This window comes from Metarhizium robertsii, assembly GCF_000187425.2.
Source record: "Metarhizium robertsii ARSEF 23 chromosome Unknown MAA_Scf_11, whole genome shotgun sequence".
Lineage (NCBI taxonomy): Eukaryota > Fungi > Ascomycota > Sordariomycetes > Hypocreales > Clavicipitaceae > Metarhizium > Metarhizium robertsii.
Window position 1 is genome coordinate 1,018,242 of NW_011942151.1, and position 26,853 is coordinate 1,045,094.

A 26,853-nucleotide genomic window follows, 5' to 3' on the forward strand; every position below is an offset into this window, starting at 1 on the left:
TGAGTTGATCGCCACCCTGGGCCTATGCATAGCCGGCAAACTTGCTCATTGAGCGCAGGTCTCCTCCCCCAATAAAATAAAGGACCTACATGCCAATAATGCCAATGACGCTCAGACCACCGAGGTTCAATGTTCGCAAAGAGCGGACATCAGGAGCAGACAAAACGCTGGGTAGGAAAAAATGGGGCCGACCAGTTGACGTTTGTTAGCGCGATGTATTTATAAACTGAGGGTGAGCAAGACCATCACTAGGACTTGGGTGGTTTCTTTTGTTGAGGGATTTCCATTGTACTCATTATAATTCAATACAACAACTGCAAAAGAGCCCTGTATCAGTATTTATTTTCAGTACCTCCCCGAGTCAGGAACAAAGAGACTGCCCGATTCTTTGGCCTGTGCTGGCCACACGCACCCAGCTGATGCATCACAGTAAACCCACAGTATTCCGCACTGTAATGCGACGCATCGTCTTCCCCAAAAGGGCCAGTCCACTTGCCTATTAGTTACACTGTGTTTAGTTCTTGATCGCCGTGCGTCACAAGAATTGATGTCGCTATTCAAGTAGAGGTCAGTTCTCGCTCAAGAGCCCTTTTCGTCCTTGTACAATCCTTTCCTTGACTATGCAGCGGCCAACATGTATCCCGACTGGCCAGAATCAGAGGCCGATTTGGTGCCACTACCGCAGGCAAGTACCAGTGTTGCCCCACGTGCACCGGTGGAAGGTCAACTTTCCACTTCAACATGTTAACCGACTGCGCTCTTTTCTAGGTAGATGGCCCGAAACTGCCTCCTTTCGACTTTCAGGGCCCTCAAGCCATCAAGTTTATTGAGCACATGGGAGAGGGTCTTCACTCACACGTCTTCAAAGTCGAAATCTTGGGCCAGTTGTACGCCCTGAAGCTGGTAAAGAAGCATCTTGACCGCCCGAGTCTTGGAAAGCGAACAATGCTGACGAACTGAGCCGCAGTTTCGGTTTCCTAACGACTGCGACTGGGAGGGGCTGCCTGAATGCGGCACCAAGGAATTCGAGGAACTCGGGGAAGGGCAAGAGTACCGTGAATTATATTCTGCCCTCTACAACTATGCGGAGCCTTTTACCTGCGAGTGCCGTGCCTATGGGCGCATCCAGGAATCGGGTCACGAGACGCTGGCGCTCAAGTGCTACGGCTACGTCTTGCTCGATGAGCAGCACGAGCGGAGAATGATGGCTCAGTTCCAGCACCCCTCAAGCGGCGTGTGCCTGGACTTCAACGGATCCATCGATGCCTCCATACCAGATGATGTGCGCTGGCGGTTTGTGGGAAAGAGCGGCAGGCCGCCGCCTATTCGCGGCATCGTCAAGGAGTTGGGTGTGCCTGATGAGGAGAACTTGCGGCCGGCGGTTGCTCGCAGCATCCTGCGCGACATCATCAGAATGCAGAAGCTCGGCATCATCGGCATTGATGTCATGGACGTGCAGATTGTCAGTGGCAAGTTGTGCGACTTTAGCACCGCCATCACGACTCCCCATTTCCTGACGACTCCGGAGATGAACCCTCATCTCACGGCCGAAATGGTATCACTGATGGAGTTTACGACTTTTGACAAGGCACTGAGCGACTATAAGCGTTTTGACGACATGATTCGCGAGTGGAACCGGTTTGGGGGCAAGGCGCGCCCCATCTCCATCACCGCATTTCCTGGTGGTCGTGGCTGTGGGCTGAAGTACAATCTGAGAAATAAGGCAGCCAGGGAGCGCATCTTCACCTACGTTGACCCGAGATCGTATGACTGGAGGGCATGCGGGGCGAATCTGAAGACAAACGGCAGTGATGTAATGGGACGGCGTAGATCAGCACGGTTATCAAATGGTCGGGCGCGCGAGGGCTCTCCACGACGGGGGGCCACCTCCAGGAGACGCAAACCACTGACTTGTACGCCATCTTTGTGGCATTATGATTGCCGATTTCGGCCGAATGTTGCGGGCATGGTGAGATCTGGTGATTTTCCGGGGATGTTTTTACAGTGGTACCTGAAAGACGGGTTCTTATTTCCTTACGGGCGGTGAATAAGGGAATATCAGTTCTAAGTTTTAGGATACTAATTATATATAGTTATATTATATATTAGCTAAGCCTAAAAAAGCCTGATTAAGCTATATATATTTTAATATATTAACATATATTTATTTAATATAGAATATATAAGTTACTACTAGAAAAGCCACGTGTAGTAATTTATGTTAGCTCTAAAAATACCAGCGTGTTGGTCCGCTGCAATACAGCGGCCAACTTATGTTGTGCGACCTGGGCCGCAACGAATAGCCATCCAGATATCTTCTTTGTTCTAATTTCAGGCAACCAGACATGTAGCCACCTCATGTCTGGCCTCTGCACAGAGAATACTTTACCCCTTACTTCTTTGTTCAAATATTCTTCTCATACTAGAGCTAAGCCCGCATCGCCCACGGCATACCGCGTCGCCACAATGGCAGCACCTGGTGATCGAAACTCGACTAGCTTGCGTGCTATTTTAACCCAAGCGAAGCCACAAATCTCTTGCATGAAATATACAGCATCCAAGAATACTATAGGCCGGTGGCCATTACCGAAGCATGATGGGATCGCTGAATGGAGCGAGTTCAACCTTGAATCCCTTGTTGAGAGTTACGGCCATATTCTTAACCGGGAAGGTCCTGGAGGCATCCTAGCCCCAGATCTGCCGAATAACAAAATCGAGATTTCCAAAGTCAACCATATTCGGCTTCTGATCGAATGGAATAGCCGTGTAATCGACATGGCCCAAAAATTTACAAAAGAAAGCCTTGGCATCGACACGGGCGTCTCCCTCCTGAACGATGTCACTACTCACGACGGGTCAACCCGGGCCAGAATCAGAACGGAACCCGCAAAGGGGGCACCCGCTGTCGACCACGTTATCGCACTTGACGATCACCCGTTGACGAATCTCGTAGTGGGCCTCGTGAAATCCCACAGCAGATTTCCGGCGAGCGTGGTGGTCGATGATTCTCATCTCACAACGACAGATCAGATGTGGGCGCTGGGACAACTTGCCAACTTATGTCACACTGCGAAGACTCGATACGGTTACATCATGACAGATCACGCACTCGTCGCGTGCCGTTACACCATATTTAAGGATCCCACCTACCGCTTTGGCAGGTTCAAAGTCGCTCTTATGCCGGTCCCATGGTCCAAAAGAGGCCCGGAACAGCTCACGACGGATCTCGCGCTGTGGTGGCTCTGTATGCTGGCTGCCTCAGCCCCTCACAACCGGTCGACCCTCGAGCATGAAATGGTGCCGATCAACAGGTGGGAAGTCAAATACTATGACGATGGGCGCGGCTGGGTGCGTCGCCACAAATACTCGGGTTACGAGGAGCCTACCGAAGCGCCGTCTCCTCCACCCTACGAGACACCGGCGCCCGACGATGTGGCCGGTAATGCCGCTCTTTTCATGGCCGCAGTAGGAGGACTCAACGTACAAGAGGATTTCAACCCCAATCCCCCTCCCATCCCAGGCCACCCAGCCGACCTTGCGCAATCTTACCAGCACAATCCCACCGACGTCGTTGTTGCGTATGACGGGCAAGGCTTGAGTTTTGATGTTGCGAATGAGGGGCAGGACTATTTCTTGAACTTGGATGTTGCGAATGAGGGGCAGGACTATGTATTCAACTTCGATGCTGCAAATGAGGGAGACGACTTTGACTTCAACATTTGAACCTCGATGCTGCGAGTGAGGGCAAGACCACATGCAAGTTGCAGACTAACCTGTCCTTCAGTGAGGAGTCAGGATGACGTAGTGCACGAACTCGGAGGACAAGCTCGGGAGCTATAGCAGGAGTGGGCGGTTGACATGGACGGTTTGTGAGGTCTGGTTCTCTTGATGCAATTTATTGTTGTCCAGCAAAGCGGAGGCCTATTCAGGGGAAGTATATGTAGTTGCTGTGCACGTGATATACACGTGGCACGGTTCTAGCTTAGAATAATAATATCGGAGTAAAAATATGTTAGGAGCCCTAAACCTTACGGCTAGTAATAAAATTAGTTATACGTGCGTATTATATTTTTATTTATTATATAAATATATTAAAATATACGTAAATATATTAGCTAAAGTTACAGTTGAAACTTTATCGCTACTACTCGCTTTCCGTGTAGTGTCATGTACATTGTAGTCTGGTGGAAGATGCCATGATTCGGCGCCAGAAGATTTGGAGGCACGAACCTTGTCTTAACACTCAGCCAACCTAAGCGAACATCAGCCTCGTTGCCCAGTGTGGCGCCAAATGGCAGAAGCAACTACCGCATCGGCGTCGTTGGTGGTGTGCATGTTGGCAGCTGGTTGGCAGCTGGTTGGCAGAAGGGCAGAAAGCTTTTTTTCAGCTTTCAGCCGCCAGTGTGAGGAAACGGTGCTGTCTGGTTGGAAGAGCAAGCTTCTCAGGCTCAGGCGAGGCCTTGTCGTTGCCTCGGCAGCACCTTTTCACTCGCTCGCCCCTGGTTTTGTCACGTCAAAAGCATATAAGCTATTCAAGCTCCCGAGGATAACTCCGCAGGCCTACACTTTTACTCTTTTGACACAACAGGTTTCAATGTTGGCCTCATCATCATCGTGCATCAACCCTCCCGCCGTTATGGGCCAACTCGGCGACAAGTCACTCCACACCGCCCTCTACTCGCGGCAACAAGTAACATTGAAGCCAAAGTTGAGACGTTTACCGAAACGTGAGGCCTGAAGCTTGCCTGTATCCAAGGAACAGAGTCTAGTGGAAATCCGGGGAGACTAGAAATGCCACAAAAAAAGGAGACCTTTTCTGTGCTGACGCCCATCCCGGGCGACATACCACGTCAGCTAGCCATCGATATCCTCCACGCGCACGACGAGGTCATCACCCTCAACCCTCTCGTCGTCCATCACCGACCCATCCCTGCGCCGCGTACAGCCACTGCCGACGAGTACTACAACACTTGGTACGAGATTGAGGAGCGTATCCAATATATGCCATGGGTGGGCAAGGTCGGATCAGGCAAGATCTCCTTGATAGGCTGCTTCCATAATATGCCATGGGGCCTTCAAACACACATTTACGCACCAATGAATATTGACCTACGCAATGAATATCGTATCACGGGAAACCAAATGGGCGAGGAACCGGCCGAGACGCGCGATACTGTGCTCGATTCGCTCGGTGCACCCGCCGACGGGCTCTACCTGCGGGAGGATATCGAGATTCAATGCAGCATAGCCGTCGTCAGCTTCGTCAAGGCACAGCTCAAGGCTGCGAGCGAGGAGATGGCGCAGCGTATTGTCAGGAGGGCAGGTAGGTTGAGACCGGACGCAGGCGTTAAACGCTACCCAAACACGCCTTCTGGAGACTCGGAGCAGCCGGGTATTCAACACGTCTCGGAAGGATCAGTATCTTCTTCGCCAGGCACAGACAAGCAAGCCAGGATGGCCGTAGCACCAACAGTGGCCCTGCTGGCCCCGTCTGTCGAATCTCGAATCAAAGGGCCCCCCATGGCCGAATTCCAACAACAACAGGCTGACGCCGCCATGTCCACATCCCAAAGAGTCTGGCATGCTTCCTATGAAAGCCTTGAGAGGGGGAGTGACACGGCGCAACTTGTCAAGTCTTATGCCAAGATCCTGATGGCTGTTCTCGGAGATGGCCAGCATGATTCCGCCGAACTGAACGATCCCACCAGGCGGCAGGACTGCATGAAGGACTTGGTTCGACAAGGACTGGCGAGGGTTACCACTTCCTCGCGGATCAGGCAGGGAGTGAGTGATATTGCCGAGTATTGCCTCTCGGCCAAGGCAATGATTGATCTGGCCATCCAAAACATACCGCAGGCCGCTCTTCCGTGGGCTGGCGTTTGCATTGGATTGCAGGTGAGCATGCCTACTTGAACCCCGACGTCCATTAACCGCATCCATCCAGATTCTCTTGAACCCCGCAAAAGCGACAGCATCCAATCTATCTGGCATCACATATGTGATTTCCAGAATGGATTGGTATTGCGCCTTGACCGAGCATTTGCTGAAAAAGGACAGCATCAATATCAGAGATGGGAGTATTACAGATAGCGCGTGCGAAAACGTCCTACAACAACTAGAGGCCAAGGTTGTCGATCTGTACAAGTCTCTTCTTCTATATCAGATGAGAAGCGTCTGCTCCTACTACCGAAACCGAGGCTATAGTCTTCTTCGCGACCTCGTGAATTTGGATGACTGGGACGCCGACGTGAAGTCTATTCAAGCCGCCGAAAAATCTCTCCGAATGGATTCGGATCAGTACAACAAGCTGCGCGAGAAGGAGGTTCTGGGAGAACTTGCCAAGAGGGCAGAAGGCATGCAGGACTTGCTAGGCGACATTCACCAGACCCTCCAAGACTTTGTTGCTCTGCAGAAAACCATCCGTAGGGATGACATGGACGCAGCCTGCCAAAAAGATCTGCGCGTCGTCGACCCACAGCATGACATGGAGAGGATTGAGAGAAGCAAGGATGGGCTCATCGACGGTGCGTACAACTGGATCTTTCGAACCCGGGAATACACCGCATTCACAAACTGGTACGATGGCAGCCTTGAATCCTCACCAAGCCGACTGCTATGGATCAAGGGACACGTGGGTACGGGCAAGACTATGCTCATGATTGGCATCATTCGCGAGCTGTCCTGCCAGCCTGCCATTCTCGCACCCAGCCTCTCGTACTTTTTCTGTCAAGGCAAGGACACGGCCTTGAATAACGCAACGGCCGTCCTGCGATCCTTGTTGTGGCTTCTGATCCTTCAACAGCCACATCTCGGCTCACATTTACGCCAAAGATACAACGAGTCGGGTGAGAATCTCTTCAAAGACCAAAATGCTTTCTACGCTCTATCAGAAGTGTTTCGTAATATGCTCCAAGATCCCCGTCTCTCACCAGCCCTCTTCGCCGTCGACGGACTTGACGAGTGTGAGGAGGGGCAAAGTGACCTTGTTCAACTCATTTCAGCCTCCCTGACGCTGTCCGACAAGGTGAAATGGATCGTCACTAGTGATCCGGCGCTCGAGATCAAGGCTCCGGGCACGGCATGTTCCGCGGTCGAGCTCGATGCCGAAAGGCTAGACGCTCCCGTTCACGAATACATTACCCGCAAGCTCTCCAAGCTCCGGACGCGAAAGGGGTATACAGACGCTGTCATGGCCAAGATTTCGGACCAGCTCCACGAGCGAGCTGAAGACAGTTTTCTTTGGGTCGCCCTCGTCTTCAAAATGCTCGACTCGGAATACGGGTGGAACGCCACCCGTGTCCTTGAAAGGACACCTCCCGGGCTGCCGAACCTGTATGGGCAAATGATGGGCAAGATGGAGAAGGACACAATGGACCGGCAGTGTTGCGAGAACGTCCTGGTTGCCGCGTCTCTGGCCCATCGCCCGCTCTCCCTCCCCGAGCTTGGTGTCGTGGCCGGCGTCGAACCTGGGATTGACCTGCCGACCATTGTGGAGGAATGCGGCTCGTTTCTGATGACGAGAGATGACAAGGTCTTCATCATCCACCAGTCCGCCAAGGATTATGTGTTGGAATCATTCAAGGCTGGGCTCCAGTCTGCTGGAGATGTCCCGGGACATGCGAGCATTGCTCAACGCTCAATTGAAGCCATGTCCGTGGTGCTTCGTCGGAACATGTACGACCTCGACTACGGCTTGAAGCCAGACGATTTGAAACCACCCGAGCCAGACCCGCTGGCCCCAATAAGGTACTCGTGCACCTTCTGGGTAGACCACATGTTGAGCGCCTCGGGTCTCGAGTGTAGCAGAGAGTCAGTGTTGGAATTTCTCAAGGCACATTTCCTCCACTGGCTTGAAGCGTTGTCACTCATGGGGAGGCTCCCAGACGGGGTTTTGTCAGTGCGGAGGCTTCTGCACGCTGCACAGGTATGATCAAGACTGTTATCACTACATCTATTTGCTGATGGCGTTCAGGAATCAGGGTCATGTTGCGAGCTTGCAGCGTTCTTGGAGGATGCTGAAAAGTTTATCAGCAGCTACGGATCCATCATTGAACGAGCCCCGTTGCAGGCGTTTGGCTCTGCGCTCGTGTTTAGTCCCATGAAGAGTCTGGTCAGACAGGCGCATTGGCAAGAGAGGCTGCCGTTTATCCAGACAGTTGCTGGTGTCAGAAACCATTGGGACGCTCACAGGCAGATACTTGAAGGACATGGCTCCGAGGTCAAGGCTGTCGCATTTTCACCCGATGATAACGCAATCGCCTCGGCTTCCAGCGACAGCACCGTCCGGCTCTGGGATGCAGCCACGGGAACATGCCGGCGGTCGCTCTCTGGACACTGTGGCAATGTCTGTGCCGTCGCCTTTTCACCTGATAGCAGCATGGTTGCCTCGGCTTCAAGCGACTGTAGCATCCGGTTGTGGGTTGCGGCCACCGGGGCATGCCGGTGTGCACTCGAGGGGCATAAATATTGGGTTAGCAGCGTAACCTTTTCTCCTGATGGCAAGATGATTGCTTCGGCTTCGGGAGATCATACAGTTCGGCTCTGGGATGCGGCCACGGGAGCGCATCAACAGACGCTAGAAGGGCATCGTCGCTCAGTTACTGCAGTTGCCTTCTCGCATGATGGCAAGTTGGTTGCCTCGGCTTCAGTTGACCGGACAGTCAGGCTCTGGGATGTGACCACGGGAGCGTACCAACAAACGCTCACAGGGCATTCCCGCTCCATCAACGCAGTCACGTTCTCGCCTGATGATAGCATAGTCGCCTCGGCGTCCGGGGACTGTACTGTCCGACTCTGGGATGCTACCACGGGAGCGCATAAACAGACGCTCAAGGGACATGGTAGCTGGATTAATGCTGTTATTTTCTCGCTTGACGGCATGTTGATCGCCTCGGCTTCACACGATTGTACTATCCGGCTCTGGGATGCTACTACGGGTGTGTTACGTGAGACACTCGACGGACGTCATCGAGTGAACGACGTTGCCTTCTCAGCTGATGGCAAGATTATCGCCTCCGCATCGGCCGACGGGACCGTCCGGCTGTGGGATGTGGCTTCGCTGGCGTATAGACAGACACCCACAGGCCATACTCATTGCGTCAACGCAATCGACTTCTCATATGACGGTACGATAGTCGCCTCAGCTTCAGGTGACTGCACCGTTCGGCTCTGGGACGCCTCTACGGGAGAGTGCCGGCAAATAGTTGAGGGGCATAATGGTTCTGTCAATACAGTTGCCTTCTCTCCATGTAGCAAAATGCTTGCATCAGCTTCTAGCGACCGCCATGTCCGGCTGTGGAATGCTACTACGGGGAGTTGCGAGCAGATACTCCAGGGCCACATCAGTGATATTAAGGCTATTGCCTTTTCCCCTGATGGTTCTGTGGCTGCCTCAGCATCAGATGATTGTACTATTCGTCTGTGGAATGTAGCTACAGGGGCACACCAGCAAACCCTTGATGGGTATAGCGGTGAGGTCAAGGCTATCGCCTTTTCGCCCGACGGCAAAGTAGTTGCGTTGAGTTTGAGCGATGGCATTCCCTGGCTCTGGGACGTGGCCACTGGAGCGCAGTGGCAGCTCATCCAGGGGGGTGATTCGGCTCCCATGGCGCTGTCGCCCGACGGCAAGATATCCGCCTCGGCTTCAGACGATGGCAGTACCATCCGACTCTGGGACGAGGTCGCAGGAGCGCACCAACAGTTGTTTCTCGGGTTATTGGAAAAGGAGCGTCCAAAGCATGCTCCATGTGTTTGTGGGGAGTGGATAACTCTCAACGGCAGGAACCTACTTTGGCTTTCCAAGGACTACAGGCCTACAAGTGTAGCTCTGCATGATGATATGATAGTTTTGGGCTATGGTACCGGCGGGCTAACATTTTTGAAGATGAATTTGGATTTGGACAGTGGATAGAGGAATGGAATGACTTGTGGATTCATATGACTTCAATGTTGGCTGACAAATCTCTGCGATGCAGCCTAGGTGACTACCTACCGACGTTGCTTGGTGGAGTAGAATCGAGTGATGAACGACCAGAAGATGCTTTGGCCTCCATACGTTCGTCAAAGGGCCCAAATCCAACCCCTGCTCGAAGTGGGATAGTAGTTTTTATGACTACGTCCGTGATGGTAACTTCAGATGCCAGCCCCTCATGCTGAAAACCTGAAAGCAGCGACAAGCCGTGTCAGTTCATAAGAATCGGCGTATCAACTTGGTCCCGACTCCTTGTGTAACTATCCTCGGATTCGAGCGTCGGTCTGTGCCGCGATGCTACGTGACCTCCGTGCAACGCATGATGGATTTCGCAATAATGCCTAAGAGGAGCGGAACGTTCTTTGGCGTATAAAGTCGCGGCCATTGTGGAAAGTGTGTGATTTTTCAAAAAGCATCAATATTTGTATGAGCAAAGTGAATTTCCCCGATCCACCGTCTGCCATATGTATGCTAGCTTTGTTAGAGAATACTATCTATGCACATCTTTTCCTTCTACTGTAGGCTATTCTACAGAAAGATGGAGTATCTTTTTCTATATATTTATGTGTGTGTGTGTGCCTGTGTCTAAACAAGAGAGCATGCTCTAATCGCCTCACCATTATCCCCTTCGTATTCCGTTGACAATATATATAAACTCTTATATTCTAAATACAAACCAAAAGGCCCCCATGTCTCTTTTCACTTCTTTACCAGCCCATTCTTATAAAACACATTCGACCGGCGCTACCCGGTCCTGACCCCGGATGCAAAGCCCAGAAACAGCCTTGGCTCCCCAGACGCCGTCGCATAAACCGCCATGCCCTCGGCTCACGGAACGACGGCGATCCCCCAGCCTTGGTCAAAAGCGGCGCCTGCTGAATCCTACCGGACCTATCTTCATTTTCGCGCTCGTAAACTCCGAGTTGACCTTGCCACCACTATTTTCGTACAACGTCCCCGTAAGCACGTACAGATGCTGCCCGTAGGCAGCGTATCCCTGAAACACACCCGACAGTCCATTAATCACCGGCTGCTGCAAGTTCACGGGCGGCTTGGAGAAGTCGCCCTCGGCGGCGCTCGACAGCGGAAACGCAGCAATGTGTTTGGCCCCGCTGAACTGGTATGATGACATGTCAAGATGGGAAAGGCGTCATGTACATGAACAATTAAACAAGTCTTTTATGCCTGTTGGAATCAACCGCACCTACAATGTCGATTGAGATGGGCACGCGGCAGAATAAGCGCTAGTCCTTGTTGACAAGTAGTAGGATGTTTACAGTTATGCTTCATCATGAGAGGTTGCGGCTGAGGGCGTTATTTTGCATGATCCTGTAGCTACTAGGCACAAATCGACTGCTCTATTATTAGATGGCCTGGCTGAAATGAGCTTAAATCAGGATTTCAGCTGCTAGGTACTTCAAAGGAGCGAAATTTGAGGCTTGGCCAGCTTTTCGGTGCCTGGTTGGCGAAGAAATGCTGTAGCTAGTTTTGCCTTGTTGGCGCTATTGCCAAGTATTTCGGACTTGGTCATAAGCAGACTAACACAGAGAGTCACGGTACCACTTCTATAGTCGCTTCTATATGTTCTAGTGAATTCGTGCTCGAGGTACATGATGTCCCTACTCATACCATGCAGCGCGGCCATGGTCGCACTTCAACAGTTATACTGGGCTTGTAGCCTCCGATCTGAGCTCGTTCCAAGGTCTCCTTCCTGGAGCATGCAGTCTCGGACCATGCTATTCTTCGTCCATGGGCGAATAAAACCACATTTCCTACGCGATTCGGGTATTTTGAGCTTGAGTCCAGAGTGCTAAATTGCAAGACTCAAGATCATGGTTCATCGTATACGCCCTAAATTCCTGAATACCGGTGTCCTCAAGATAATAGCTTTATCAAAAGTCATAATTCATGTCCAATTCCTCTCATGCCTATTCCTCGGACGCCTCAACATCATACTCAATGTCCGTTCTGATGATATACTTGGCTCCCTTGCGTACGCTTGTCCCCTCGTGCAATAATGCTCCTTTGGTCTCGCCATGGGGGAACACTGCAACGCCTCCCATGACCGGACGCACAGGATACGCATTGAGCGTCCCCTCACGCTGTCCCGGTATGTAAAATGTTGTTTCGCCGCCTTCAAACTCATCATTGAGATACAGCAGGAACGTGAATAGGGAACTTTGCTTCTTGTCTGCAGGGGAATCGTCGTACACATAGGTGTCGTCGGGGCGAATACCGGAAGGCGGCCATGCCCCGTCTATGTGGCATCGGTACTCGGCCCCAGGAACGTAACGGTAGACGCGGAACCGTCTGTTGACGCCGCGGGAACGACGGCCATTGAGCGAGGCGGGGACAAAAGGCGCCATGCGTGCCCAGAGTTTATCGTGAAACGCCGCGTCTACGACCCAGTAGAAGTTGTGTGCCAGTACGCTGGTATCTTCGCCTTCTCGAACGGGTATGTCGGGAAGGAAGCCGACACTCTCTCCTGTGGCAATGACGGCCTTGCATTCCTCTGGCGAAAGGACACCAGTGGCAAGGCCAAGGTGCGGAACGCTGGGGTGCTCATGATATGTTATTCCTGAGTGCTCCGAAGACAGGTCAACGGCGTTTGGTTCTGTCGTGTATAAAATGGCTGGATGATGGTTCGGCGGTTTGCGGAGGTGTCCGGGCGTCGTCTCGATAATGCGGAGAGAGGAGGAGGGCGAGTCGGGCCCAGAGGACAGGATTGACTTGTCCAGGACCGAGGCATAGACTTGGTGCGGCTCTGTGGATGGTCGCAAGTCCCAGGTAGGCTGCAAAGCTATGTGAGAGGACGATTGGGAAGGAGGTTTTGCCTCTGGGTTGGTATCAATCGGGCAGCTGACGCGCATAACAGCATCCAGAACTTCCAAAAGTTCCTTCTCTTTGTCGGAGCGGTTGGGGTTGACGATGCTCGCGCCCTTGGGCTGCGTAACAACATCCAGATCCCGAACCCAGCGACAAAGAGCACCCAGCTTCGGTTCTTCGCCTCGCAGTCGCATTTCAGCCAGCAAGATCTTGGCCTCGAGGTACTTCTCGTCGGCAAGCGCCGCTGTGACGCGACCGGTGAGGTTTGCGCCCTCGGCCGAGTTCACGCCCGTGGTACATGACTGCCGGAAATCGTAGACGGCGGTTCGTAGATTTTTGCACAGCTTCGACTTTGTAAGGCTTGGATATTGCGCTAGGGTTGTCAACGTCTCAATGGTGATGTCGAGCTCTTCGTCCGAAATGACCGTCTGCAGGTTTTTTGGTTCAAACTGCGTGGCATCACTATCGGGGGGTGGTGTCACGATGGTTGTTGTTTTGGCATGCTTCTTGGGTAATTGGGCCTGTGCCTTTCTCTTTCGCTTTGCTGATTTCGATTGTGTCATTGCGAGGGCGATGGCAATTCGTGAGAAAGGGTTGGTAGAAGTCTAGAGACTCTACTCCGACCGTGGGAAAATGTGGTGGATTTGTGTGGCTTTCGGACCCACCCGAATGTTGTCCATGAGAAGAGTCTGGTGCATTCATCTGATAAATAAGCTGCATCTATTTGCCGAGTAAAGTAGCAGGTGAGAGGGTTATTCTACATTGTCGCCGTCGCAGGGCAATCAAGTCAATGTGACTTTGTGCTTGTGTAGGCTTCAGGTCTGCCTCAAACGTTCACAGTCTTCCATGGTTCCGTGACCCGTTGATCTGTTTCTACCAGTTGACCAGACGCAACTTGGCACCTACCCTATACGAGGGCCTGCTTTCAGAACAGTTCCCTTGGGAGGCGATAATGGCTTCGTATTTGCGCCTTTTGCGTTCAATTCATTGGCCAAAGGTACCTGGCTACAGACTACAAAGAGTTCCTAAATACCTATTTATTGTGGTTAGTCCGTCCGTCTATTTTGCTACACATTGGGTCACCCATCTACGAAATGGCACAAACACGGTCCACCACTTCAATCATTTCAAAGAATGGGACCAAGTACTTCACCTCAATCATCATAAACAGATCAAGCTATTGACAAGTAGGGGCAGTGTCTCAGAAACAGCTTTGCAATCCTGATCGATTGTTACGGCGCCTCGATTCTCGAGCACGAGAGTAGCACGATTCTGACCGCACCATTGTTGGCCGGACTTGCTCGACGTTGTTGTCGCAGACGTGCATTTGCAAATGAAGAGGGCTGACTCAATTGACCGTTTTACGGCAAAGATCATCCAGATAGACGGCCTGCTCCATGAAGGTGCCAATCGGAGGCCATGTCTCTCAGACATGGCTTTCCGACACAAAAGAAGTTGATGCAGCGCCAATTTTCCCCCATTGAGCGGGCTAATTACCTCACGCCAGACATGCAGACGGGCTTGCTTTTACACGCAGGAGACGTTCGCCGCATTTGTTTATTTCATCCAGTCTCGTTGGATATGCTAAGGCGTTGAGAGGAAGCCTGGGCTCGCCACTGGCCCGAGCGGCTCGAGTTCAGAACAATCGAGAGCCCGGACCGTGCTGATACTGTTAAAGACTTGCGAAGCAAAGTCAACGTCGGCAATGGCAATCAAGAAACAAAGAGGAAATTGCGAGCGTTGTATTTGACTCTGCGCAAGGACTCTCATGTCATGCTGCCTGGTAGTTGATCAAATTGGACAATGATGAAAAGACTGGTCAACATAGATTGCGTGAAAACCCGTTGTCGGAGATATGCCAAGTGGAATTCATTAAATCATGCATAATATTACGTCTAGATCGTCCAGATACCGTATAGGAATAAACTTTGGTCGTTTTGCGGCAACCCGCCTGTTGATCGCTCACATCTCGTCATGTATTCCCATAATTGCCTACAGCGTCAGAATTTGTATTTGGCTCATACTCCACTGTCCAATCCACCGTCTTCCGAATGAACATTGCCTTTGCCGGGAACGGTGGGCGCGTTTGGATCTCGTCGACATGTGCCCACGCTAATATGCCATCGTTGTTTCTCGTCGTGCCTCCTGTCGATGGCCTGTTTAGGAAATGGGCTTCTGTCCCAGACGGATCCGTGAAATCGTCCGCCCAGTGTCTATCAGCCTGGCCGCTCTGTGAAGAAGTTCCATGTACATTTTTTGCCGAGGGCCCTGTTGTCGTATACCCCGTGGAAGAGTAGTTGCGCTTTGACGTCGCTTTGCTGTCCCATTTGTAGTCCATATGAAATGTTCGCAAAAAGGGGCGGAGCGATGTGATGGATGCGGACAGGACAGAGAAATGCAGCGTGGCTTGGGTGATTATGCTCGGTACAATGCTCGTGTCAGTCGGATTCGCGTTGACGCCTGGCGAGAGTAACCAGAGCCGCGCGGCAACGAGAGGAATCAGCCTGTTGGTCGTAAGTACTGGGCCGACATGCGGACTAGAAGAGCTGGAGCATACAATAAGCGAGCAGCGAAAGCAGACAAGATGACAAGGCGCTTTTGTGCCTTGAGTTGCAAGCTGCTGACGAGACTCAGGGACAGTAGGATCAAGAGAAACTCGATAATGAGACCGGTAGCCTCTACGACGATCCACCGGATATACTTTGATGATTGTTAGGAGTATAGAATAGGCGCTCTCGCAGATTTGCACGCTCACCATGGTTGTCGTTCCATCCAGCGTTTGCCACGGATGGCGCCGGTGGCCTCTCAAGGCGACTACAAGCATAGAGCCTACTGTCCATATCGCGGTGACCCCTACCAGAACATAACCTGGTCTAATCTGGGGACCCGAATACGCCAAGTGTATGACAAATAGTGCCGTAGATATCTTGGAAAGTCCCAAGGCGAAGATGTAGAGTTGCTGACTGGCGTAGAGAGACTTTGCGCGTATTAGTGCTTGGAAGACACTTTGACAGAGACTATATTGAAGGATGGTTGCGCACCTGTGCAACTACAAGTTGATCCTCGCGTGGAATTACGTCCATTGGCAGACCGTATCCTCGATGAATTGCTGACATTATCGGCACAATATCCATTGTAGAGACCAACTATAACGGAACAGGTGAGAGGGGATCTATAATCAAAGTGTCTTCGGGATGACCTTACAAACGCAATGGATATCGTATAGTCTTCAGCACCCCAGCGTTTGGCAGTGACTTTTGCCCAAACACGAACGAAGAAAATCAACGTCGACCAAACCCATACAATGGTCATTGCACAGACAAGCCAGTTTCCATGATTTTCCGGTTCCGCCATTGTCACACCAGAAGGCCAAACTGTTTGGTAAAAGGAGTTACGTTCAACACACGGAGACCACAAGCAGGAAGCATCAGATGATATATATGCACAGAATGAGCGCATTTCAAGCCATTTCAAGCCCCCTTCATAACAGCCACGGAGACAATGGCCTTCGCGACACTTCAGTCGTCTTTGTCACGATATTCCACAAGCGCACTTCATCGCTATCTGCCCTTCTCCCAAACATGGTCGCCGGTTGCCCTGTGCGGCATTGTTCGGCAGTTGAGAACAGCCGCGACCAACAATTATCAAGAAGGAAGAGCTCAGCATTACCTGTGATAGATCGCAAAAGTATCCAAAAGACACATTTCATCACGACAACCACATCAACAAAGAGCTTTGGGCGGTTGGTGCTGTGCTCGTGCCTAAAACGGTCGAGGGTGACGATCTCACACCTCAGTTGGAGCAGAGACCCTGCTTTTAGGGGGCAAATGGAAATACTAAAATCCCAAGCTGCTTACTCTGTGGGGAGTCATCTCCAATGAGGGGAAGAGCTTGAACCAAGAATGTCTCTCCATTATGGGGTAATGCATGTTGTGTGACCAGATCAGAGCCATTTGCGGCGAGATTAGAATGTGGCTCGTGGCACATTATGCAAGCTTGGACTGTTTACAAAACTTTTCTTCTGTCGCGCCCAACCTTTTGGCGCCCGGATTGGCCATTCGAACGTGGTGGTTGGTGCCGGGGTAGCAGACGACCATGGTAGGCTCCCGTGTAAAGCCTTATTCAACTTGATGTTTCAGTCGCCATCACATCCACTTGGTTTTTCTTTCTTTCTTTCTCGTCTTGTTTTCTCGATTCAGAGATTCTTCTTCTACCGGACTTTCTTTCGCACTTTTTGGATATTCTTTTGCCTTTATTGTCCTCTACCGTCATCATGACTGACAAGGCAGGGTCTGTCTACCGTCCTAATGACGCATCAATTGAACTGGACGACAGCATGTTTGGAGACAAGTCCAGTTATCATTACAATTTGACCTTGTGCACTCCAAGAGACAACAAGAATGGAGCCAATGACGCTGTAATTGAAGATGCCGAGCGTGACTGTCAACTGACAAAGTCCACAGCCGCCGACGCTGCCGACATGCGCCGCATGGGAAGAAGCCAGGAACTCGTCCGAAATTTTCGCATGTTCTCAGTTGCTTCGTTTGCCGCAGTAGCTACTGCGGCCTGGGAGTGTGCCATGTTCCAGATCACGCCTGCCCTCCTGGATGGTGGCAGGCCGGGCTTGCTATACTCGACCATCTGGGCCATCGTCGGCTTCACGCCCATCTATCTGAGCATGGCTGAAATGGCTAGCATGGCCCCCATTGCCGGTGCCCAGTACCATTGGGTCAGCGAATTTGCACCGGAGAGCATGCAAAGACTTCTCAGTTACGTGAGCGGGTGCGTAATGTAATTCCCGACAAAACGTGACAAGCGTCTGACCAGCATTGATAGATGGACATCGACTCTGGCGATGCAAGCTGGTCAAGCCATTGGCATTCTTTTAACAGGAACTTTAATCCAGACCATAATTCTTGTTAACAACCCAGACTATACAAGCCCGTCATGGCACGTGTTTCTCTTCATCGTCGCGGCTGTTGTAACAGCCTTTGCTGGTAGCGTCTGGGGTCATCGGTCTTTGCCGCGCTGGCAAAACATCGCATTTGCCTTGCACGTACTGGCCTACTTTGCCATTATTATCCCTGTCTGGGTGAATGGGCCAAAAGCCACGTCGGAGCAGGTATGGACAGAGTTTGAGAACTCTGGAGGATGGCCGAGTTTGACCCTTGCCGTCTTGATCGGCCAGGCGCCCGGTGCGGGTTTTCTGGTTGGCGCTGATGTGGTATGTCAGGAGCCCCCTATATCTAACAAAATCGGTTGACTGACTATGAACAAGGGTGTACACATATCCGAGGAAGTTCGAAATGCGGCCACGTCTGTTCCCAAGGCCATGTTGGCAGTCTTCGTGTCCAACTTTTTGTTGACACTGCCCCTTCTGGTGACGATTGTATATCACCTTCCCGACATTGCCGTTGCTCTCAAAGACAACACAAGTTACCCGGTTGTCTACGTGCTGCGCCAGTCCATGTCGACGAATTGGGTCACTGGCGTCCTTGTCGTCGTCAATTTCCTTGTCGTCTGTTCCAACGTTTCATTCCTCACGGCTGCTAGTCGCGACCTCTTTGCGTTTTCTCGCGACAAGGGATTTCCGCTCTCCGACTGGATCTCCAAAATTGACCCAAAGCGGCCGGTGCCTCAAAACGCAGCCATTCTGACCAGCATCTCGACGCTTGGAATGGCGCTCATTTACCTTGGCAGTCCTGTTGCCTTCTATGCCATTTCGTCGCTCTTCACTGTGGCCCTGCTCCAATGCTATTGCTTAAGCATTGGCTGCTTCTTGTGGAGAAGAATCTATTACCCCGAGACCCTCCCGCATGCTCAGTTCTCCCTGGGCAGATATGGGATTCCGATAAACGCAGTCGCAGTCCTCTTTGCCTTGTGGACTTTCTTCTGGGCCTTTTGGCCAGAGTCATACCCCGTCACTGCAACAAATTTCAATTGGTCCTCGGTATTGTTCGGAACAGCCCTTATCGGGGCACTGGTGCATTTTGCTCTTGTCGGCCGACACAGATATCACGGACCAGTTGCTTTAGTCGACGGAAGAAAAGTGAGGTCGTTCAGCCGGTAAGATTGAAAAGAAGATGGTACAATAGTTCAACGTAAATCATGGTGGCAGAGTTGTCTGCTGTTAAGCAGTCTGCGCGAGTTGTTTTACTGAGGCTGCGGATGAGAGGAAGACATTGCATCCCGCATTTGTTCCAAACGCTAATGATATATGATGGATACGGTGACAGGGTAGATATTAATGGCTCGTTAGGGATCTTGGAAAATCCTATAAGACGATTTTGAAAATTGCAATTATATATAAATAGTGGTCATGTTATGATTATTTAGAGTATGCAAGTGTCGCGGCGGTTATGGGGGAGATTGTTGAGCCGTGGAGCAAAAATACTTGGTTGAATACCCCCAGTACCCAGCTCATAAGTATTGATGCACATAGTAGTTTGGAAAAGGGCTGCCACAGCCTTGTTGGTGGTTAAGAGTGCTATTCCGACTCAGGGTAGTCCGTGGCGCTCGAGTCCACCGTTATATACACGGTATGTAAGGCTTCGCCACCGGCTGGTTTCAGCGTTTGCCGACAGTCCCGATGCTTCTTATTGTCCATATTTACCGAGTTTCTCCCAGCTCTTCCGAATTGTCGAGCGAGGGTGTGGAACTCGGCATTCCGACGTGGGTTAACTTCGCAATCGATACTGTGCATTGCAGCCAGCATGCCTTGCCGTACATATCAAGGACTCCATGGGTAACTCAGATACGGTGCATGGTCATTGAAGTAGATGACATTGAGACGATGCACAATGCCTTGGAGTCGCGACATGGAGCATATATTTTCTATCTAGAGCATGACAATCATGGAACACAGATGGGACGAATGGTACAGTGAATGGTTTGATTTGCTGGCAAACTACTACATTAGATGCGAGCCATTGGTTATTTTTGACCTCGACATAATCAACCAAAACTTCCCTGAAACGGAGGAGCTAAACTATAGGAATTTCATGCGTCCCTGGAGACAGACAGAAGGACCTGAGCGCGGGTCAGCTGGCTCTCATTTGGACAAATCGAGCCTGGACCGAGACTTTGACGTGTTGAACCACCCATGGCAAGGACTGCCTAACAAATTGCGGCAAAGTTACGAAATGGTAGTGGAAATAGTGGATAACGGAGATAGATGACCCCTGCATATCCATGGTTGCCTTTGCCAACTCTGAAGAAACCGTAATGTGAATGGAAATACGGAGTGCTAGGCCGACTGATTTCCCGCGCCGCGTTGTACGCCGACGAGCCATTGAGCGTTGATTACCCATTGACAACAGCCCGCATGTCATGTGTGCGTTACTTGCATGTATAGAGTTCCCTGACACAAAAGATGTATGTAGGAACGCATGTTGGACACAAGGCGGTTGTGTGTGCGTGTGGGAGGGCAGCAAGGAGAACACCCTTGTCATTATGGTGTCGTCTTCGACTTCGTCTCCCCGAGTATTGCAAAAGGCAAGTCGCTGGAGAGTTCGGAGGGAGGGCTGTTTTACAGCCAACTGAATATAAAGAAGCAGTCCAAGGAAAGCCGAGTCAATCGCCAGCTTCCCACTGTTTCTCCCTTGATTCCCCAACCCAGCATTAGGAATCTTCCTGTGATAAAGGCGTTTGAAGAGACCAAGGCCACGAAGAAGCATGATTATGCGATAAATGCGTTTCACTAATCACCTAGATTGCCGAGACAGCCAACATTATAACATCTTGTAGTTAGAACCCTGTGTGGGTCAGTCACAAATAATATTAATAATATAAAAGGACTGTTTTACTGGCATCTTAAGAATAGGATGGAGGTAGAATAATTGTACATACTTCATAAAGCCATGTTTAGTAACCTGCGCCGGTAACCAGCACTTGGTGGATTAAATCATGCAGCTGGCTGTTAATTTGGCCGCTTGGCTGTTTACCATATATGATAGCTCAAAAGTAAAGTGAAGTTCAACTAGCCAGATATCTCGACCTGAATGCGAGCAAGGTCGTCTATGCGACCTCCTCAGTACGGACCCTTGAAAGCGAACTCTGGGGAAGTAAAGCCACGACATCCGAGGGAGGCCCAAGACTCAAACTTACATCCCCGCAGTTAGAACTGGAGGTCCGTGGAAATGTTTCCGCCCATATGCAACATACCATGCCACGCTGATGCTCGCAAAGCCTGCAAACACAACACTTGCGTAGTTCATTGTCGACGCAGTCACAGGTAATGCCACTGGCATACAGAAGATGATAATAGAGAACCCAATCCAAGTGATGCAGATCAGATTAATCAGTAACCCGAATTTCCCTAGACTAAATGGCGAATTGCCCATATCACGACGGCCGCGAATCACGCTCACTAGAACGGGTAATCCGTAGGAAGTCGAGAGGCAGATGGTACACACACCTGTGAACGAATTGAAGGCCGCCGAGGAGCCAAAGTAGATACAAGACAGCAAGGCGTTGACGATGGCAGTAAGGATAAGGGCCCAAAGGGGGACATCAAGGCGTTTATTCACACGGCTCCAGATATGATGTCCAGGAATGGCCTTGTCTCGTGCAAAGGCAAAAGTGAAGCGTGATGCAGCAGTTATGGCCCCTGTTCCGGCAAAGAGGAGGATCCCGAGGAGTAAGAAAAGGAGTCCGAAGCCGCCGCTCGCAGAGCCTGTGACTGTCTTGAAGATGAGGCCGATGGGTTGGCCATTGGCAACAGATAAAAGAGTCTTGACGTCTGGCAGAACAAATAAAATAGGGATCATATAGACAAGACCAGTAATTCCTGCAGCAAGCACAGAAAGGACGAGGCCCCTGGGCACAGTGCGTTCGGGGTTCGGAACTTCCTCGCACATGGAAGCAACCATGCCGTACCCAATGAGGGTGTATGCTCCTATTCGTTCAAATGATTAGCATCATGTAGACGAACTCGGCACAACAGCAGGAAACGACAATGTTCAATTTCGCTGTAGAAAGGGGGAAAAAAAGGCCTTACCTTGCAGCAGGCCCACGAAGAACGCCCAGCCGTTTGGCCATCCCGCGGCCGACGCATCATAGTGGGCAAAGACAAATTCGGCGGTGCGCTTCTCGTCCGCCATAGTAAGCAATGTGATCATAATGATAATCACAGACGCCACGGTCCAGTAGACACAAATCTGATTCAACTTATCCAGAACCTTGGTTCCCGCCAGGTTGAGCAGAACACAAACAAATGTCAAAGCCCAGAAAGTAAGGACTGTCTGCCACGGGTTGGGGACATAATCCTCATTCCATAAAGTGATTGCGCTCAGTATAACTTGCGCGCCCGAAAAGTTAATACTCAAAGCCGCAGTCCAGTTGCCCACCAGGCCAAGCCAGCCATCGATCCAACTGACCAGAGGTGCCCAAGAACGGGTGGACAGAATAGCAGACCAGTAATATACGCCTCCAGCTGTTGGGTACACAGCACAAATTTCGGCCATGGAGGCGGCGGTGCAGAGGGACACCAACGATACCAAGATCCAACCATAAAGGGCGGTTACTGACTGCCCGTCGGTAAGAGAAATATACCATGTTGTCGATATGCCAAGAGGTACAGACATAATGGCGAAAGAGAGTCCGAGGATGCTGAGCATGCTCATATTCCTAGGTAATTCAGCAGCATACCCCAACTGCGCAAGTGCGCGGTCATCGTTCGGTTGTCCAGTTGCCTCAACCGCCTCCATGGTTGCGGAGCTCTTGGACGGAGTCTTGCAAAGTTCTGACATGATGTCGAGGTTGCGTTACTGTTCAATACCTTGGTGTTGAATCCACGGGTTTTGAGAGCGCAGGACGCTGACGAAGGGCAAGATGATGAAGAGGTGTTATTGGAGGCTTGCATAAACGTCGGAGGCAAGGCATTTATCATATCTAACAAGTAAGGCGCTGATGGCTAACACAACTGCCGCACCCCATCACCAGCTTTCGGGATCAAAGGTAATTCGAATTGTAGAGAAAATGGGAGCCCCCCAATACTTTCGCATACAATGGTGCTCTAGACTCTCGTGAAGTTCAGCCCCAGAATGCCCCTGTGTGGGGTAAACCTTGCATGTGGCAACTATTCGCCGCCTTGGGGATTGTGGAGAAACACGAGGCTCGGCATCCTTGCCGGGGGTAGACTTACTCAATGTGGTAAGTAGACGCTAGCGTTGAGACTGGTGCGCCCCTAGGAACTCATAATGCCATTTGATGGAGCGAATAAAACGATGGAGTTTTGCTATTGGTGCAGCGGATCCATTTTTGTCCCACCAGACAATTTCGGCACACACACCTGGGTTTGCCTGCACCCCTTATATATTTTTTATATACAACAAGATTTGGCAAACCCCCAGGTCTGTTAAGTGTCAAACACATTTATCTTTCTAAGGACAGGATCGATACATAGAGTGGCCCTCTGGCTGAAAGGTGCTACAAGGCTCAGAAACCAATATGCTTGTGGGTGGTGTTGTGGGACATGTGACAAGGGCTCAATAGAGGGCTTGGAGCAATTTAGCTCAATTCAACTAATAACAGTCTTTGGTATCAAAGGTCCTTGGTTTTCCTTAAGGCCTTGAGGGACCGAAGACGTCTATTTATACAAGAAGTCGGTGAGGGACTTTTCCCTAGGTCTCGTGACCGTAGCCCTTGTGTAACCAGCCATTTCCGTGTAACAGGACACAACAATAAGAAATCGCATAAACTATCAAAAGCACAAAATTAACATGGAATAGCCCTTGTTTAACTGCTTACTTTGAACTTTGCTAAAGGAGCTGTACATCTGCGTCTTGAATTATAGGATGTATCCTGTATGGTTCCAGGTAATTGTGAATGAGGAAATCGTGCAGTGCGTCTGACACCATGGATAGATCAGGGGCCAAGTCACCCGCAAGATGGGCTACGTAGTAGCTCAAGCTGGACCACCTACGATTCATACATCGATACTTGACTTTATAGCTGTCCAAAACTTGCCGCTGCGGATTGTTGACAGGTGCTCTGTTGAATGCAATCTGAAGCCAAGACCAACAAGAAGGTTGAAAGGCCGAGGGTTTCGCTCCACTGACAACAGGCCCTGTCAGGAGATTGGAGCCTAGTGCCTGCTCTCTAGGGTCTCAGTGCTGTCATGTATTCCTGCATAACATTGAAGCCAGCTATGATAGTCGGCGCCGCCCAGGCACTCTGATCAAAGTCTCTCATCACCATTTCTGAGTGCTCCCTTCTCCAGTCTCTTGCATGCGAACCACTTTGTCGCAATTCAACAAGCATAGTGGGTCAAAGGCCCTTTTGATTTGTCGCATGGCGTCCACCGTAGTTTGACCAAGTTCATGAGAGAGGTAATCTCTCTTCACCAGACCAACCCCATGCTCGCCCTACAAGGTGTCAATTTTTACGCCTATACAGGACATCAGGATCGACTTACGCTTACAGTGCCCTCCATATCGATTGCCCGCTTGACCATTCGATGTACCACAGCTTCAGCCTGTGTTCGTTGTTGATCATTGTACAGTATCATTGCTAGGATTGATTAGCATTGGCCCTTTAGGTAGATGCATTTGGTCAGCTCACCATGAAAATTGCCATCTCCGACATGACCAACAATAGAAGCAAATAATCCGCTCTTGGTCAAGTCTTCCTTGGTGGCTTCAATCAAGTCAGGCAGTCTGCTCATAGGGACAGCAACATCGCCAGTCCACACGCGATCGTCTGGTTTCTTGACGGCTAATACACTCCAAAGAGCCTCCTTACGAGCACTCCATAACTCATCCTGCTCCTCTTGGTTCTTAGCAAATTCAAAGGAGGTGCTGTATGCACCCTGGGCCAAGGCTTGGACCTGCGCAATCTGCTCTTTGACCCCCGCCTTGGTTCCCGCAAACTTGAAGAAAATCGTGGTAGCTTCCGGCCATTCTCGAGAGGTCAGGCCGGCCTCGTTAATGCATTTGATCTGGTTATCATCGAGCAACTCGACAGCAGCCACTGGGACGCCTTTCCCCACCACCTTTGCCACACAGTCGGCAGCATTTCGAATAGAGGGAAAGGCAGCCACAGCGACGCTGGTCGATTCTGGTTTCGTGGTAATTTTCAGAGTAGCCTCTGTCACAAGGCCAAGCGTACCTTCTGAACCAATAAAGAGTTTTGTGAGATCGTATCCAGCTGAACTCTTTCTGGGCCGCTGCCTGGTCTTAATAACGGTGCCGTCAGCCAAAACCACAGTAAGGCTTAAAACCCACTCTCGTATAGTACCATATCGGTAGGCATTCGTGCCACTACATCCAGTACCAACCATACCGCCAATCATGGCGCCTGGTCCCGGGTCTGGTGGAAAAAAGAGACCTTCTTGATCAAGATGATCGTTTAATGCCTCCCACGCTATAGCAGGCTGCACAACAACGTCAAGATCCTCTTTGTGAAAGGATAAAATTTTATTCATCCGACCAAAGTCGATGGAAACTCCGTGACGTGTAGGTGTAAAGTGGCCCTCAAGGCTGGTTCCGCCGCTATATCCAATAACGGGTATGTGACGCTTATGGCACACTTTCATGATTTGCGACACTTCATCTGTACTTCCAGGCCATAGTACACAAAAAGATCGCTCGGTGGACTTCGCAGGATGCGAAGTCCAACTAGATGTGGCGTGATTTTCAATGTCCTTGTCGGAGGTGCTGACGTGCTCCTTGCCAATGATGTTTGTGAATTCGCCCAGGGCATCGCGCAAGTTCCTTGGACTATGGTCGTGCTGGATCTCAGCAACATTCGAGAGCAGCAAGGTCGACGATGTTGCAGGGTCTTTGGCATTGCGAGTTGCGTAGTAAGCAAAAGCTCCCAACGAAGAGACGCATACTAAGGATACATTTATAGTTAGCATTACTGTGCAGCGCAGCACGAAGAATAAGAGTTCGATTCGGGCCCTACCAAAGGCTGTGATCCATTGTGTCATGGTTGGCCAATTTTTAACAGCGTCAGTCGATGGGCTTGGCTCCCCCTTTGTTTCCAGCTGTATCCTTGCGTCGCTGGTTATACACCTTGCTGCCAGCTTTGCTGTTTTCTGTTGCCAGCTTTTGTGAAGTCCGTTTTTATTGTTGGTCCAGATGCTGTGATGCAAACAACCGCCGTTGGACTGCAACCCAGGCATGAGCAGTGCATTGCGAATGCAGTAACCGCTCTTGCCTTTCGACGCTAGGTAGGGTATACTTTTGCCTGCCATCTGGAGTAAGAGTTAAAATTGTTAGCTATGCAAAGAATAACGATGCAGAATCAAGGAGGGTAAATCGTCTTGGAAGCTGTGAAGCTCTCAATACATACGCCAAGCCATGTAGTGGATTCAACTGGCTGCCAGCTGGTCAGTCCGTTATAGATGTCGGCTTCAGCCTGGCAGGAATCGCAGAATAAAGGCCTGGCTGTATCTAGCCAATGGGGTCGGTCACCTTGCCTCCGCACAACAGGTGGAGATGATCGTGCATACTTCAAGATAACTTGCGGGGTTGATGGCGCACAGGCTGCAGATGCCTAAAACGGTTAGATTAGTTAGAAGAAGCTGCAGGCTACAGATGCCTACAATGGTTATATTGGCCAATAGCTTCCGGTTGGTTGGTGGGTTGACAATCCATCCAATTTCTTGTCAGGTCAAGTGCAATCAATTGATACTAGTGGACGCCAGATTGGCAGGTGAAGAGCGCGAAGCTAGCGCGGTGGGTTCCGGCAATAGCGATGAATGTCTGCAGCTACAGCTTCCAACACGAGGGCCGAGGTCAGCTGTCCAATGAATTGGCGTTATGATACCATTTAGCCGCCCCTCTGGCGGTATTTTCAAGTGAAGACGTCCTACAACCGGCATGTCTCTCACTTCTAGCCCGGTTTCGCTACTATGTATCAATGCGACGGAGTTGCGTGAGATCAGTCATCTACCATCGATTGGCGTCGCTGCGCCAAGTCAGTGAGTTACCTGCTAGCTAAGGAGATGGCGCACAAAAAACGGGAAGAAGGATTATAGGAACGACATGAGCAAGAAGGTTTGAGCTAAATCAATGGCTATCCTGCGAAGGACAATTTTGTAAGGTAAATCC

The 26,853-nt window shown here is 50.8% G+C and overlaps 8 protein-coding genes across 8 annotated transcripts; 4 read left to right on the forward strand and 4 right to left on the reverse strand.

Annotated features, from left to right (window-relative positions):
• Nucleotides 1–634: 634 nt before the first annotated feature.
• Nucleotides 635–2,047, forward strand: MAA_09810 (uncharacterized protein; the record flags this gene model as incomplete). Its single annotated transcript, XM_007827808.2, has 3 exons — nt 635–722; nt 773–903; nt 968–2,047. 3 exons carry the CDS (start codon nt 635–637, stop codon nt 2,045–2,047), a joined length of 1,299 nt encoding a protein of 432 aa, XP_007825999.2.
• Nucleotides 2,048–2,466: 419 nt separating this feature from the next.
• MAA_11645 (Fatty acid hydroxylase) lies at nt 2,467–3,723 on the forward strand (the record flags this gene model as incomplete). The annotated part of the gene is made up of 1 exon (XM_011412560.1): nt 2,467–3,723. One exon carries the CDS (start codon nt 2,467–2,469, stop codon nt 3,721–3,723), a length of 1,257 nt encoding a protein of 418 aa, XP_011410862.1.
• Nucleotides 3,724–4,791: 1,068 nt separating this feature from the next.
• MAA_09811 (NACHT and WD40 domain protein) lies at nt 4,792–9,910 on the forward strand (the record flags this gene model as incomplete). The annotated part of the gene is made up of 3 exons (XM_007827809.1): nt 4,792–5,895; nt 5,945–7,924; nt 7,973–9,910. The coding sequence occupies 3 exons, from the start codon at nt 4,792–4,794 to the stop codon at nt 9,908–9,910; spliced, it is 5,022 nt and encodes a 1,673-aa protein (XP_007826000.1).
• Nucleotides 9,911–11,898: 1,988 nt separating this feature from the next.
• Nucleotides 11,899–13,359, reverse strand: MAA_09812 (Oxoglutarate/iron-dependent oxygenase; the record flags this gene model as incomplete). The annotated part of the gene is made up of 1 exon (XM_007827810.1): nt 11,899–13,359. One exon carries the CDS (start codon nt 13,357–13,359, stop codon nt 11,899–11,901), a length of 1,461 nt encoding a protein of 486 aa, XP_007826001.1.
• Nucleotides 13,360–14,768: 1,409 nt separating this feature from the next.
• MAA_09813 (uncharacterized protein) lies at nt 14,769–16,150 on the reverse strand (the record flags this gene model as incomplete). The annotated part of the gene is made up of 5 exons (XM_007827811.2): nt 14,769–15,300; nt 15,354–15,496; nt 15,552–15,773; nt 15,838–15,942; nt 16,001–16,150. 5 exons carry the CDS (start codon nt 16,148–16,150, stop codon nt 14,769–14,771), a joined length of 1,152 nt encoding a protein of 383 aa, XP_007826002.2.
• Nucleotides 16,151–17,069: 919 nt separating this feature from the next.
• On the forward strand, nt 17,070–18,866 carry MAA_09814 (Amino acid/polyamine transporter I; the record flags this gene model as incomplete). Its single annotated transcript, XM_007827812.1, has 3 exons — nt 17,070–17,578; nt 17,633–18,020; nt 18,075–18,866. The coding sequence occupies 3 exons, from the start codon at nt 17,070–17,072 to the stop codon at nt 18,864–18,866; spliced, it is 1,689 nt and encodes a 562-aa protein (XP_007826003.1).
• A 2,032-nt stretch (nt 18,867–20,898) lies between these two features.
• MAA_09815 (amino acid permease) lies at nt 20,899–22,545 on the reverse strand (the record flags this gene model as incomplete). Its single annotated transcript, XM_007827813.1, has 2 exons — nt 20,899–21,692; nt 21,795–22,545. 2 exons carry the CDS (start codon nt 22,543–22,545, stop codon nt 20,899–20,901), a joined length of 1,545 nt encoding a protein of 514 aa, XP_007826004.1.
• A 1,443-nt stretch (nt 22,546–23,988) lies between these two features.
• Nucleotides 23,989–25,727, reverse strand: MAA_09816 (glycolate oxidase; the record flags this gene model as incomplete). Its single annotated transcript, XM_007827814.1, has 4 exons — nt 23,989–24,162; nt 24,213–24,307; nt 24,359–25,630; nt 25,703–25,727. The coding sequence occupies 4 exons, from the start codon at nt 25,725–25,727 to the stop codon at nt 23,989–23,991; spliced, it is 1,566 nt and encodes a 521-aa protein (XP_007826005.1).
• Between the last annotated feature and the right edge of the window lie 1,126 nt (nt 25,728–26,853).